Source organism: Halichoerus grypus, chromosome 6 (genome assembly GCF_964656455.1).
Source record: "Halichoerus grypus chromosome 6, mHalGry1.hap1.1, whole genome shotgun sequence".
In the NCBI taxonomy this organism is placed as follows: Eukaryota; Metazoa; Chordata; class Mammalia; order Carnivora; family Phocidae; genus Halichoerus; species Halichoerus grypus.
In genome coordinates this window covers 173,473,420-173,489,443 of record NC_135717.1, presented here as the reverse complement: position 1 = coordinate 173,489,443, position 16,024 = coordinate 173,473,420, and the positions used below count along the sequence as shown (strand labels likewise).

The 16,024-nt window shown below is 45.2% G+C and overlaps 1 protein-coding gene across 1 annotated transcript in view; it reads left to right on the top strand.

Annotated features, from left to right (window-relative positions):
- EFCAB6 (EF-hand calcium binding domain 6) overlaps positions 1 to 16,024 on the top strand; it is a 231,154-nt gene that overhangs the window by 153,048 nt on the left and 62,082 nt on the right. The window contains exons 20-21 of the mRNA XM_078076716.1: positions 9,734 to 9,830; positions 14,499 to 14,617. Of these exons, the coding sequence (XP_077932842.1) occupies positions 9,734 to 9,830; positions 14,499 to 14,617 (216 nt within the window). The remainder of the gene's footprint in view (positions 1 to 9,733; positions 9,831 to 14,498; positions 14,618 to 16,024) is intronic.

Below are 16,024 nucleotides of genomic sequence, written 5' to 3'. Positions count from 1 at the left end.
CAGGACCCCGGGTTCATGACCCGAGCCGAAGGCAGGCACTTAACCCACTGAGCCACCCAGGTGCCCCTTCTTCCTTATGATTTTCTTAACATTTTCTCTTCCCTGGCTTTATTGTGAGAATACAGCATATTTATACACGTAATATATACAATATCGGCTAATCGATTGTGTTCTCTGTAAGGCTTCCAGTCAACAGTAAGCTATTAGTAGTTAATCTGGGGGGGGGGTCAGAACTTCTTTGGGGATTTTCGACTTGTGGGGGTTGGTGCTCCTAACCCCCTCACTATTCAAGGATTGACTGAATATCTTTTTCTTTGTATAAATCTGGGGTCAGCTGTGCAACTGTTTGGGGAGATGCAAGGACCCTTCCAGCTCTTTCCCAGGCAGTGCTCCACCCCCGGCCCCTGTCCACTCCATGCCAGCCTCCCTCCCGGTGAGGAGGGGAGTCTGCATGTCCAGCCCGGCTGGAACTCCATTTGTCTCCTCCATTTCTCCCAGTGAGAGCATATGCCCCCTTAAGCAGTAACAGCAATGCCAATACCATCTACCCCGTTGAGATCTGTTGAATGCCAACAAGCTTGAATGAAGAAACCATTCAGCCACTCCTGGACCAATACTACTGTTTTTGGAAGCATTACCATCCACTACGATAACGCAGAGATGTGTTTTCTGCATGATAGTAACATTCACTAGGCTGTTCTGCCCTTGAGGTACCAGTGACCTACTCCGTCCACCAGGCAAGGGAGCTCCCTGGAGCGGGGAGCCCTCAGGAGCCCCCATTGCTGGGCCAAATTGCATGATACTTGGCTAGGCTGCAGAAGCCCTCTGATACTGCTCTTTAGTTTTTCTCTCTGAATTCATTGGTTTTATTTTGCCTGTACTTTAAGAAAAGCCAGCCAGAAAGAAAACAACTGTAGTCTCTAAGTGAAATGATCATATAGCATGTGAATTGGACACCTGCTTCCAATTGCTCAAGTTCTGAGGAGTTTTAATATGAGACTTGATTGCTTAACATTAAAACAATACAAAAATATCCTTCCCAAAGAATTTTCTGGAGAATGTATGCAGAATGAACCTAGAAAATTTCAGCCACAAAGCGCCATCTTCCCATTCAAATGACTCAGCCTTCTTATTTGTATGTATGCCTTCATTCAACAAATATTTACTGAGGGTCTGCTATGTGCTAGATGTTGCCCCGGGACGAGGTGATACAAAGATGAATAAGGTTCCTTTTGAAGGAGGTAATGGCCGTATATGGGACAGGTACAAAAATAAAGAGCTACACTGAAATGTAAGGTTGTCTGAAGTACCACAGAGATGGGAGCAGCTAAGCCTGCTTGAGGCGCACAGGAAAAGTGGGACATCTGAGTGGGATCTTGAGGTGAGAGTAGGAGTTTGTCAGGTGCAGACTACCAGACGGCGGTTCAAGGCCAGAGAGCGGCACTTACAAAATCTGCGGTGGGAATGTCGAGCACATTCGGGAAATGAGGAGAGGATATGTGTGCAGAAGTGGCATGCACGGACGGTGGGGCATGGTAGGAGGGGAATCCTGGAGAGGCAGGAGGGCCAGCTGAGAAGGGGCCAGAGAACCGAGCTGGGGAGTTCATCATTTACCAGTAGACAGGAGAGGGTTTTGTGCTATGGAGGGAGGGGGTCACATCGTGCTGCAGAAAGATCCTTCAGCAGCCCCAGAGTAGAGCATGGATGTAAAGGAGGAGAGCCTGCAGCCCAGGGAGACCCAGTGTGGCCTCCAAGGGTCTGGTAGAGATAGTGCAGAGACCCCAACTAAGGCTCTGCTTTAGAAATCCAGACCCTCCCATGGCCAGACCCCATGCCCATGCTTTGTGAAGACATATCCTTTAATACCCTCAAAGCCGGGGGGGGGGGGGGGCTACTAGTTGACTTTCCAGATAAGGGACCCAGGTGATGGGTGGGGGGCCAAGATGTGAACCCAGGGTGCCGTTTGGAGGGGCCCCTTTCTCTGCCTAGAGATCTCACCCTCCTTCACCCGCCCACTACACCAGCCTCTCTTTCCTCCACCAGCCAAACCTCAGTGCCATCCCTTTCTGGAAGTCATCCCAACCTCTTGCTGGGGCACCTCTGCCTTCTGGGCCTTCTTCACTTGCCAATGACATTATCAAAACACAATACTTTTGAAAACTTTGAGGGTTGTAAATTGGTTGAAGAGAGTAAGACCATCTTGTTTGATTCATAACTGCAAAACATTTTCATTTTTAGATGTATAAATACTAATTAAAATGATTGGTCCAATGACCTGTTTCATTTTTATATTATCTCTTCCCTTCCAGTCTCTTCCCTTGTTTAAGAACACCTGCCTGTCCATTTATCTACTGACAACCCACATCAAGTGCATTTTGGTGCATGTATATCATAGACAATGAAACAACACTGTCACGTGTCCTTTTAGCAAAATTAGACGCTCCAGCTTCTTGTCACAAAATATTGTATGATCAGGTCCTTCCTGTTGGATGACTAGCTGAATTTAAAATACCAAATTTACCTTTTGTTCTTAGAAATATATCATTCACTTGTTAAGAGATTTGGCTTATATGATCAGTTTCACCATCATCACTGGAATCCAGAGTGTTCTGTCTGTGTGCACTCCTCTTCCAGTTCATCTGATCATTGGGAAACAGCTTCTTATCTCAGTTTTCTTCCCTCTGCCATTTGAGCATGAAATAAGCATTCTGAATTTCTCACTGTGTTCAATGAAAACTAACAGAAGACTACAAAGATGGTGTCGCTGTCTCCTTTTATACCTTCTTGAAAGATGCTGGTATACTTTGGGCAGTGCAATCAGGAGACTGGGGAGTGATTCATTTCAATATCATGTCCTCAGCTAGGCGATTCCCCTCATTTTTTGTTTTCTTATTGCAGTTTTAGTCTCGTTTCTTAGGATAGTTGGAAACAATGAGTAATGATTGACCATTTCTTAGGATAATGAAATCGATCTAGTAAAATTGAAATCAAGATCACTAAGACCCCGTAGTATATATGAGAGGGTCAGTGGACCCATGTGGTATTGCGATAGAATGAGTTTTATCTCATCAAGAAAATAAATACCTTTTTTGTTGTTCTTGAAGGATCTCTAAGAAAAACTGAAAGTCATGAATGCCAGTTCTTTCCATTTTCTGGATCATATAGAATTGTTATTTCTTCCTTAAATATTTGATATAATTCACCAAAGAAGTGATCACGTCCTGGAGTTTCCTTTGTTGGAAATACTTGAACTATGAATCTAGTTAATTTAATAGTTAGATCACCCACGATTTCTCTTCCTTTTTGAATGAGTTTTTGCAGTTTGTGTTTTTTCGGGTATCAGTCCATTTCATCTAAGCTGTTAAATTCATGGGAATAAAGTTGTTCATTTTATTCCTCCTTTCTTATTCTTTTAATATTTGTGGTGTCTTTAGCGATGTCCCTTCTTTCATTTCTGATATTGGTAGTTGGTGACTTCTCTCCTTTTTTCTTGATCTGGTTAGCTAAAGATTTATCATTTTATTGATATTTTCAAAGAACCACTTTTTTGCTTCATTAATTCTACTCTATTGTTTCTCTGTTTAAATTTTATTGATTTCTCTTCTTTATGATTTCCTGCTTTCTTCTTGCTTTGAGTATAGTTTGCTCTTCTTTTTTATTTTCTTAAGTTTGGAACCTCAGATTTTTTATTCAGGTTCTTTCTTTTTTAAGAGAAACTCCAAATGCTGTCAATTTCCTTATAGGCACAGAGTTGGCTACATTCCGCAGACTTGGATATGTTATGGTTTTAATTTTCATTCCATTAAAAATATTATCTAATTTCCCTAGAGACTTTCTTTTGATCCACAATTATTTAAAAGTGTGTTTTTGTCAATTTCAAAAATATATGCATGGTTTCCAACTATCTTTCTGTAATTGATTCCCAGTTTAATTCTGTTGTGGTCAGAATACATGCTTTGTATGATTTTATTTCTTTGACATTTGTTTATTTTATGACCCTAGAGCTGGTCTGTGTTGGTATCCATGATTGCATGGATACTTGACAAGAATGTGTATTTGGCTCTTGTTGGGCAGAGTGTGCCAATGAGATCAAGTTGCTTAATAGTGTTCAGGTCTTCTGTGTTCTTGCTTATTTTCTATTTGTTCTATCAGTTACTAAGAGAGGAGTCTTGAAGTCTCCAAAAACAGTTATGCATTTGTCTATACCTCCTTCCAGGTCTATCCATTTATGCTTCATGCATTTTGATATCTGAGAAAAATAGCATATTTATACTTATCATAGAATTCTGGGTCAACAGTTGTTTTCACAGCACTTTGCAACTATTATTACATTGCTTTCAGGCCTCCATGGTTTGTGGTGAGAAGTCTGCAGTCATTCAGATGGTCTTGCACCCTACATGGCACCTGTCGTTTTCCTCAAGTTGCTTTTAAGACTTTTTGCTTTATCTTTGGTTTTGAGTAGGTTTAGTATGATGTGTTTGAGCATGACTTTCTATGTTTATCTTTTTTGGGGCTTACCGAACTTCTTGAATCTGTAAATTTGTGTTTTTCATCAAGTTTAGAAAGGTTCCAGCAATTATTTCCTCACATTTTAAAATTTTTTGGTACCAATCTCTCCCTCCTCCCCTTGTTATATCCAAATGACATGAATGTCAGACTTTTTGATTTTGTATCACAAGTCCCTATATTAGTCCCTGGGGCTATATTATTCTCTCTTCTTTTTCTGTTGATCAAATTGGATTAATTCTATTCATCTGTCTTCAAGTTCACTGACTCACTCCTCTGTCATCTGCATTCTGTCAATCCATGAGCCAATCCAGTGAAAATTTTATTTCAGTTGTATTTTTCAGTTCTAAAGTTTCCATTTGGTGTTTGTCTTCCCCCAGCCTTTTTTTTTTTTTAAGCTTCTATTTCTTGGCTCAGAACATCCGTCTTTCCACTTATTTCAAGGTCATTTACTCTTACTTCATGGTTATCATAGCTGCTTTAAAATATGATAATTTCAACATCTGGGTCATCTTGGATTTGGGTTTCTGTTGTCTTTTACCTTGAAAATTGTTGGGATTTTCCTGGTTCTTTGTATGCCAAGTGATTTTGGATTGTATCCTGGACACTTTTAATATTATATTATGATATTCTGGCCCTGTTAAAATCCTCAGTAGCGTGTTGATTTGTTTTTTATTTATTTTTTTAAGCAGACAATCAATCCAGTTAGGTTCAGACTGTAAGTCCTGACCTGCCTTCTGTGGTTTCCCTGTCAGTTTAATTTCAAGGTCACTGCAGCACTAGCAGGCCAGCCCATGTGTACAGCACCCAGGGGCAAGTCTTCACTATGCAGCAGTCAAGTTCTCAAGGTTTCTGCTCTGCTGCTTTGGGTTAGTTTCACACATGTGCACAGCAGAGGTGAACCTGGGACTTCCTGTACAGATTTGGGCAGCCTATTTTCCAGATCGCTCCTCTCTATTTCTCCCCACACTCTACAGCCCCCAGAAAGGGCCTTAGTTTTTGGTCTTCTGACTGGAAACTAGGTTTTAGCCTACCTGTACTGTTATGTACTTCCTATAACTGGGTCCACCCCCAGGGCAACATGGTGAGAGAAGAACAATAATGTGGATACCTTCCACATTCCTTGAACACAGAGCATGTCCTCTGGTGAAAGAGAAGAGTTGCAGTTTTAGGGACCTACCTGGCCACTACTACTACTGCTGGCCCTGTCACAAAAGTGCAGTTTTGTAACTGGGAGTCCTGGGATCAGGACCAGAAGGGTGAAAAGAGACAAAACAGGTGTTCTACCCCCATACTCTTTGTACTTCAGGACCTTCCTTCAGAGTTCTCTGGTCAGAAGAACAGGCTTTCTTTTGGAGCTTTTTTAGTCCATGCCTGCTGCACAGTTCCAGAATCAGGACTGCCCTTAAGCCTAAGCTGGGAATACGGGTGGTAAAGAACCCACGAAACTCACACTCTATCAGTTATTCTTCAAGTTTTGATTTCCCTCTTCCATCAGCCTACTATTGTTTAATTTTTAGTGTCCTCGGGGTTACTTTTTGTATTCTGTCTAAAGTTTTTAGTTGTAATCAGTGGGGGACAGAGGATGGGAGTGTGCTTACTCCACCTTAACTGGGATCTTGACCTGCCTGGAGTGCTGGTCCCTGAGATCACACAGCTGCCTCTTCATCACTCATGCCTCCAAGAGCTGCTCCCTGGACTTCTTAGATGAAGATTTCCCTCTCACCCATCTTCAGTATCTGAAGTTATCTGATTCATTCATTTTCCCATGTGTTTGCTGTAAGTTCTCGCCATTGCAGTATGAGCTCCTTGAGGACGTCTGCTCTGTCCACATTGTTGTTCAGTGTGTTTGTAGGACCTAGAGCAGCACATAGGAAGAGTTCGTATATGTTTGTGTCTGACAGACTGGCTGATAGGAAAGCTGCATCTTCCTGACTATCAAGATCTAAAGAGTCAGGTAATAGGAGTGGAAATCAGTGACTTTTGGAAAAGCCCATAGAAAAACCTTCTGATCTCTGCAGAGGAGATGGGTATGTAAGATGGGACAGGGGAGAAATGGATGGAAAAACCTTAGGAGTCCCTGGTTTGAGCATGGACCCCTAAGAAAATAATCAAGACTTATGGCCTAGAAGAGAAATTGGATTGGTGGGGGCTGTTTGGATTTGCATTTAGATAGATCAGTTTGGGTACATTGACTTTGCAGACATAGAATCTGTATCCTTTGGGGGAAGTTCAGGTGAGACCTCTGGGTGCAGGTTGGATTTAGAAGGAGCCTAAAGGTGAAGGCAGGGGAATATGCATCATTAGGACCTACAGTCCTATAAGCAATATTTGTGAAAATGCAACATAATCCCGCCAACCTTCCAAAGCCTTTAGTGGTGAAGTACGGACAAAGGATGAGACTGGTTGACCTTCGGATCCCTTTCCACCCTTGAAATTCCATGATTCTGTGGAGTCCGGTAGGCAGTTGGAGAGAGATGGAAGGGAAAAGCAGGTGACGTTATAGCACTAGTGGTACAGACGGGTGGGTACAAGGCATCAGGGTGTGGTTGGGGACATTAGAAGGGGTGACCTTTCAGAAGAGTAAATAAACTTTGGGATGGAAAGAGAGGAGTGGTCAAGGGTGGAGGGAGCCAGGTAGGGGCAGAAAATCACACTGAATGAAGGCACATATGCCTGGCCCCAGGGTCGGTGTCCCCCCTCATTGTGTCATTTAAAGAGCAGCATGATGAAGACCACCAGAGAGGGGAGAGATTATTAACAGTGACACATGGAACAGAAAGCCAGTAAAGACCCCTGGATTCGGCAATATACAAGTAATTGGTGAATTTAAAAACTGGGGTGAGGGCTCGATAAAGGGAGGTGTGCCTGCCATAGTTTACCCATGGACCCCCACGAGCTGGCATTTTCCAGGAAGGAAAATGAGCCTGGGCCCATCCGCATTTGGTCCATTTGAACGGTAACTAAGGAAGAGGGAAGAGACCCCACCCAATCTGCCGCTGGTCCTCAGCACCCGCCAACTGAGTAAATGCAAGAACTTGTGTTTGCCAAACCATGGGAGTCACAGTTCATGTAATTCACAGTTGATGTAATTAAAATAAGGTCCTTTCTATGTGGCACACAGGTCAGTAGCCCAGTGTAGGTTTCTGGGGTAATCACGGCCACCAACGAACTTGGTGACTAGCAGGTGCTGGGCACTGTAGATCATCGAGTAATTTGAGGAGTGGTCCCCGGGACAGCTGTCTGGGAGCACCAGCATTTCTTTGAAGGGACTGGAAGGAGAAGCCACACAGAGCGCTATTAGTACTGCTTGCTCTGTTGATTCTAGTTGCTGTGACCTGCCTTGCCGTCTGCTTGTGAAATATGTGACAGAGTGGCGCTTCCAGGAGACTCTTGTCTGGTGGGCGGAAGCCGCAGGCTGCACTTTTCCAGCCCTTGTGCCGAGCCTGGCGCTGCACACTGGGGATGCCGCATTCGTTGAACTGAAACTGAAATGCTAAGTGGAAGGAGGACCCCTCAGTGCATAAAAACCAAAGGTGGCTCTCACCTCTGTGAAATGTAGTATTTGGGGACTCCTGGGTGGCTCCATTGGTTAAGCATCCAACTCTTGATCTCAGCTCAGGTCTTGATCCCCAGGGTCATGAGTTCAAGCCCTGCGTTGGGCCCCGTGCTAGACGTGGAAACTACTTTTTTTTTTTTTAAATGTAGTACTTAATGGATCTTTTCCCACAAAGAGTGGGTTAAAGGAGCACCAAACATGTAGCTTCCGACGGGAGCGAAAGCGGTAGTGAGAAAGGCGTCTGTGGCATCAGAGGCCTGAGTTTGAATGGCTCCCAGATACCGGCCGTGTGGTTTTGGCAAATTATTTAACCTCTAAACCACAGCTTCCTCTTTTGCAAAGTGAGATGGTAATGCCAGGATTGCGGGCAAAACTCAAGATCCTGCGAGTCACCTGACCAGCAGTGCTCAGCACCCACCGGTCCCTGAGTTCCTGGCGGCCATCATTACCCCAGAAGCCCTCGCAGTGCTGCCGACCCAAGTGGCACACACAGATGGTCGTGTTCAAAGCAGCCCTTCTTTGGGGATGACATAAACCTTTGACTTGCGTCGTGTGGGACACACAAATTCCTGCATTTTCTCAATTGGCAGCATATGGTGGTTGACTTTAGACTTTATTTCTTAGAGTCAGTTCATTTGCAGAAGCAGAAATAATACTTTTTTAAAGGGGCTACATGGAGCTTGTTTGCTGTCTGTCCCCCACACTGGCTTTCTTGGGTCCCATAAGGAGAAGTTTCTATGAGGGTCTGGATAGGCCTCGGTCAGATGTCCCTCTTATCCACTCTCAGGCAAGATGTGCTTCACCCGAGGGGTCCGTGAATAAGTGCAGGTTCCAAGTGGGGCCTCAGATGTGATCCTATTTCAGGAAACTGTTGGGGTGATGTGTGTACGGTCCGTTTTGCTGGAGGAATGTCTCGAGTGCTCTTGTATCTCCAGGGAGAATATTTCAGGTGCAGATATGGATGTGCAAAGCTCAGGTGCCCAGAAATGGAGTGAGAGGTGCCCCTAGGAAAAAAGCAATTCCAGAAGACTAAGCGGGGAAGGGTTTTATAGGTTTTCATACACCCCCCCACACAACTAGTGGAAGAATCCAGGGCACCTCAAATTGCTTCGGCCACAGCCCTCACTGCCCCTCACCGTGGCCTCTCCCCGGTGGTAAGCACAAGGTGTTTTTTTAAAGTGTCTTCCGTGTCCATCATTCTGTGAGGAAATAAACAGAATTTTGATCATTTTACGTCCCATGAGCCCAACCTGTGCACATGAGCTGGGACTGAGTAAGCAATCCTCCCCCGTTGTTCCTGAAGTCTGCGTTCTAGTCATTCCCATGTGTGAGTTCAGAAATAAAAGTTTTTAGCTGTTTTCTTCTAAAGATACTTACCATTCTATTGTGTTTTTGTCCCCTTCTGAGAATAAATGAGCCCTGTTTGTTTTGTGAGCTGCAGAAAAAGTTGAACAGCATTTATCTGAAAATAAACAAGGACTTATAAAATTTAAGAAGACTTCCCTAACATACAGCTGGGGAAATAAGACTGTATTTTAAGAATTAAGTTAGACCAGATGTGAAATAACAGACTTTAGCGGTGTCTTTGAAATGAATGGGGATGGGGAATCCCTTGGGAGATTAATGAGTCCATTAAATTTAAACACGGTTATTTTTTTTTCTTTTAAGACCAAAACAGAAGGTCGCAGATTCAGAACTAGCTTGTGAACAGGCTCATCAGTATCTTGTTACCAAAGCAAAAACCAGATGGTCAGACTTATCTAAGGTAAGAAAATGATTATTTCCTTAAAAGGAAAGGAAATGTATTTCAGTGTTCCCAGATCGTTGGGATGATCAAGCTGTTTAGATCCAGTCTTTGTATACCCAATCCGTGACTCCTGCTATTCTTAAAATACTTTTTTCAAAATATATTCTCACATTCAAGGTCAACTGATGTTTAGAAAAATGAGTAACTGTTGGAGTTACGTAGACAGAAATTCCTAGCTTTATCTCAGGTTTGCTATAAATTAAAAATTTAAGTAAAAAGAAATGATACTGTCATGTTATTTGTACACAGTTCAAAATATGCATCTTTAAGTGGTATTTCTTCCTGCCTTCCAAAATTATAGGAGCACATTTTGAAGGTGAATGCCCTCGACGGGCAGTCATGTACACTTATTTGGTGTCGAGGCAGGAACATAATCTAATGACAGCTGTACCCCCAGGACAGTAGAACCGAGCATGCAGGACTCGGTTCATCCAGAAGTCTGGAGTATGGGATCCTCCTTTCATAATGTAGCAAGGACACAATAACTTCGCCTTAGGGAGTATCTTTAAGACTGCACTATGGAGGTATTTTCACGTTATTGGGAAGACAGCCTCCACTTTGTTTCATTTGGTCGTTTTCTTTCTATGTTTGCCTCTCTTGGCCTGTGTGCAACGTGAAGTTCTGTCCTGTAAGTCCTGGGCTGCCCTGGGGCTGCCTCTCCCCCGTCCTCTGTCCTCAGAGTTGACTGTGCAGGGGCCCAGGGTGCAAATCACACGGATCGAGTCCTCGAGCGCCCACTGGGCAGGCCTGGCCTTCCAGAGCCTTCCTGCGGGAGTGCAGGGCCCACTCTGGGCCGTGAGCTGCGGCCACACAGCATGCCAGCCGAGAGAGGGCAGAGCACACTGTGACACCATTCTCCACGCCCTGTCCTCAGCTTCTCTTGGCCCGCCTCTCCTCTCCTCCCTGCTACCTCTGTCCCCTCTTCCTCCTGCCCCAATCACACCCCCTCCACTGGCGCTGTTTTCCGTGGGCCCAGGGGCTCCCGGGGCCACTTCCAGGCCCTTCCCAGCTGCGTCCTGCCCCGCTTCGATGTACGCAGCACATCTCTGGGCCGCGTGGGTTTGTGCCAGGGGTTCGGTGGTAGCGAAGGTCTCTCTGCTTCCACCTCTCAGCTCACTGACCAGGGCGGGGGCCGGTTAAGGAGCAAAGGCAGATAATTAACAAAGCAGGTGGGCGCTCTGGGGAAAATGAACAGACTGCTGGGGGCGTGACCAGAGGGCTGCGGAGGTCTTTGTTTCTGCCTTGTGACATCCATCCTTCCCGAAATGCTTCCTCCCCTGGCTCTATGACGGCTCTGTGGGGCCTTCTCTGCTCCCTGCCCAGGCCTGCCCCCGTCTGGGCTGGTGACCCCTCTCCGTCTCTGTGTTCACTGCTGCGAGCATGTCCTCTGCACTCGCCTGTCCACATCTTGATTCCCGTGGCCTCTCAAAGTCATCTTTATCCTTGATGCTCTATAGAAACCCCAGTGTGTTCAGAGGAGGCGCGGGGACCCCGGAGTCCTCTGCTGCTAAACCAGCAGCCTCAAGTCTGTCTCTTCTAGAACTGAGCCTGGCGGAAGTGTGGGGAGGGAAGAAGACTCAGGGTTACAGAGAAGAGCAATCAGAACGGCTCCAATGGGGTGTGTGGAGCCACTTTGTCGGGAGTCAGGCATCCTGCCCATCCCCCCACCTCTCTCAGACCCCACATCCTGCCCGTTCCCGCACCTCTCTCAGACCCCACAGGACTGAATGACCCTGCATGTCTTAATAGTAAGACGGGTCTGCCACCCTCTTGCTTTACTTTGAATAAAGCTCTGAAGGCATCCGTTCTGAATTCTGAACCTGCAGAAAGTACGGTGATGCATAGCTAAGACTAGCAGCGTCCCGGTGATGAGGCGGGTGGTCCCCAGCCGCCAGCACACCCCTGCTCTTTCCTTCTGGGGTGCCGCAGAGCGGGGGCCACGGCTCCCTTCTGCTGCATCGCTGTTGAGGATTCACCAAACGGGACCTGGGAATATCAGGAAGGATGTAGTCTCTGGGAAAACTGCATGTGAAACTTGAACAAGAATTCCAGTATGGTGCCATCCAGCCATCTTCAGCTAGGGGCCCCAGCGAGCCGCTCAGCCAGGCTGGGCCAAGGATGCCTCCGGCCGAATGCTCGGACATACGCAGCCATCGTCCCATTCTGGGTGGCCTAACGGGCTCATTCCCATGGAAGTGTTTTTGGAAACCAAGTTCATTGAGTTCTTCAGCAAACATTATGAATTAACAATGCACTGTTACAAGATGTTAAAGACACAGTGAACAAAAAAGGACATGGTCTCTGTCCCCAAGAGACTTGTGGTGTAAACACCAATAAGGGCGCTAAAGAATTGTGTGAATTAATGATTGAAGTGGCTTGCTTTAAGCTTGTTTTTTAAGTTGTGACTCTACAGTGGAATATAATACTGATACCTATTATATGTATGTGTACTATATATAATATGTATATATTTATATGTGTGTATAATATACATGAACACATGTATATGGGTCATAATACACATAATAGTTTAGGTATGTTTAAGGTAGCACGTATTCCAAGCTGCGTCCTATCACGTAACCACCATCCAGATGAAGGAGGAGAACACTGTCCACATCTTAGATGGTGCGGCACACTCTATGTGAAGGGCCAGACGGTGACTAGCCTTGGCTCCTTGGGCTGTCGGCTTCAGTCCCAGCCACTCGGCTCCACTATGATGGCACTTGGTACTGTCAGACTTCATTCTTCTCCTCTGTAGTGGATGTATGATAGTATTTCACTGTAGCGTTAGGTAGCGTGTGTGGGTTACTAATGAGAGTGAGCATCTTCTCACTTATTCCTGAGTCAGATTTCCTTTCTCCCTCAAGTGCCTGCTTGTAAGTTTTCACACTGGGTTGTCTGGTTATTTCTCATTGGTCAATAGGAGCTCCTATGACAGTTTGGCTACTGGTCTTTTGTAAGTGATATGCGATGCAAATGTCTTCTCCCAGTGTGTGTTCTGTGTTTCCACTCTTCTCATAGGATATCTTTTAGTAAATATAAGTTCTTCTTTTTGAGGTAGTCAGATATGTTAACATTTCCTTGTAGGTCTTGTCCAAGAAACTGTGTTCCACCCAAAGTCATGAAGATGTCCTTCTAGCAGCTTTCCAAGGTCCTTCTAGCAGCTTTCCAGTGTATCCATTCACATCCTGGTCTTGAAATCTACACCACCTGTCTCCTGCATGTTGGGAGGCTCTTCCGTGTGGAGACCCAGCTGTCTAGCCCCTGGAAGGCCCAGCCTTTCCCTCACTGATCTGTGGCAGCACCACGATCTGCTCAAGGCCCATGGGTGTCTCTGGGCTCCCCACTCGGTCCCACTGGTCACTCTTTCTGTCTTGGCACCAATACCACGGCCTTATAATCACCATAACTCAGTAATAAATTTTAATGAGCTGGTAGGCAAGTCCCTCCTCCTTGTTCTTTAGGAGTTTATGAATCAGTTTGTCAAGTTTCACAAAGAAACAAAACTTATTGGGAAATTCGTTGGGAGAGAAATGATGTCTTTATAATTTTGAGTCTTCCAGTTTGTGCCCATAGTGTATCTCCATTTCTTTTCATATTTTTAATATCTTTCAGTAAAGTTTTAGACTTCTCTGTGTGGCAGTCTTGCAATCATTTGTAAGATTTGTTCCTAGGACTTTATATTTTTGATGCTATTATAAATATTTTTTTGAAATTTGTTTTCTGTGCCTGATACATAAAAATATGAATGATTTTGCCTATTGATATAAAATCCATACTCCTTGCTAAATTCTCTTATTATAGTAGTTTGTGGATTCTTCCTATATATACAGCCATGTCATCTATGAATAATGACAGCTCTATTTCTTCCTGTCCCCCCATTATACCTTTTATTCCCTTTTCTTGCTTAACTACACTGGCTGAAACCTCCAGTACCATGTTGAAGAGAGAGCAGCAGAGATATTACCTTGTTCCTGACCTTAAAGGGACTGTCTCCATCTTCACCATCGAGTGTGATGCTTGAAGAGGACTCTGCGCGTGTCCCACTGCATCTGCTCCACAGTGTTGTTATGAGAAGGGCCAGATGAGCTATTATGCACAAACAAGTCAGTGCCGAGTACCGCACATTACCTGCTAGTCTGTGGCCCTCTTAAGTGGCTGACAAATCCCCCAGACACCTTTTGCACTCCTTGGGGACATTAAAAAGGTACCATATCATCTTGTCATAACAGCTAGGGTCTCATGCGCCTCATCCCCCTCTTGTGGCCAGAGGGCCGAAGCCACTGCGAGGGCTACAGTCTCATTTCCCAGGCTCTGCTTGCCCCTTCTTTCTAATAGTTTTTGAACCCAAGTTGTTGGTCAGGAGAAGAATCCAGATCACACACCTGAGACCACTCATTACCCAGAAACAAGCCCCTTCTAGTACATGATACTTGTCCGAGTTTTGCTCTGTCACCTTCTTCACAGGAATGGTGAGGGTATCTGGAACTTTGATGAAAAGGTAATTAAGCAGGTAGATGGGGAGAGAAATGTCTTAGATTGTTCCAGATATTGACTATTGACAATCCTCTAGAGTGCCATGAACACGTTTTGTATGTTACTAAATGTTGTCTTGTCGTGTTGTAGAATTTTATAGAAACTGATAATGAGGGCAACGGCATTCTTCGGCGGCGGGATATAAAGAACGCACTATATGGGTTTGATATTCCTCTTACACCGAGGGAATTTGAAAAGCTCTGGATGAGGTAAGTGGAATCTGCAGGTGAGCTCCCTTTCATCCTGCCAGTCCCGGGTTGCTGGCTACAGCAAACTTAGCACCAGCCTTGCTTGCTACTTGGGGGTGAAGTGCGGGGCCAGGAAAGGTTTCCGCTCAGTTGTGTCTGTTCTGGGTCCTTGCTTCCCCGAGAAAGCAGCCTTGGCGAAGAGGCTGGTGTTCAGGACAATGGAGAATCAGGGTAAACACTCATCATTGATACCAGACTTGAGAGGTTTGCATTTGCAAGGAACGGGGAGTTCAAGCCCAAACCTGTATTGTTTTAGAAAACTAAGTCACTCTCCAAAGACTTCATTCTAATACAAGTAGCTCAGCAGACGGAGCCGCAACAGGTAAGGGGAGAAGCCGTCTCTCCCCATTGCCTAAAGATGGAAATCAATGTCGCACAACAGTATTATAGATAAGTAATTTGTTGAAAGAAAATAACCAAACTTTTGGCATCTTGGAGTAGTTTCCCGAGAGTGTCTTAAACTGAACATAATATCTAATATTGGTTACATTTTTCAAAATGTATTTTAGATTTAGCTGTTCTTGAATTAGGTCCCCAGTTCCAATAGTCCCCATGTAGGTGTCTGAGTTTGAAGGTGCACTAACAATGCGGTCCATTTCCAAGTTCCAGATCCATCTTTGAGTTACCTCCGTCTTCATGATGTTCGCTGCCGCTCGCACCTCCCCAGGATGGCACAGCAGTATTGTACATCCTCTCAGGGGCTAGCTCACGGAGCAGCTCCTGTAATTTTTTAGCTTTTCATCTGTTCAAAGTGGAAGGCTGAAATGTTGGCTGAGTTTAGAACTAGGTGGGCTGTTTTGTGTCTAATTTAGAAAAGCAACTTGAAGTTCTTACAGAATCCTTTATTTTTTTTAGATCAGTTGCAACACAGGGCCAATTTAGGCTCCTTATTCATATTCTCTTTCAGTAGATGAAATGAGTAGGTCCCACTGAGTAACCAAAAGATTGGGGTACACAGGCACACGGATGGACCTCCCACTCTGTAGGCTTTTTGGATGATGCAAAGGGGACTGTGTGGTCCCGATAGTCAGGGACCCATCGGGGAATGCAAGCACTAACCCAAATGCTGGGGCACAGTGTTGCCTATGACAAATGCCAGAGGAGGGACCATGGCGAGGAGGATGGGAGATAAAAGCGGGAAGATGGGGGGCGGGGGGGCTGTGGAAGAGCAGGAAGCTATCACGGTAGGAGTGAGGTTGGAATGTTCCAGGGGGTCAGAGGGGAAGGAGGACTGTCTGACCCATGGGACAGTCGGGAGGTGTTCCAGAAGCGCCCACCCAGGGTTCCCAGGGTGAGAAAGGAAGAGCAAGGCCATCACGGCCTGTAGTCCTAGTTTTCAGGCATCATTAGCCAGACATTCGGGAATAG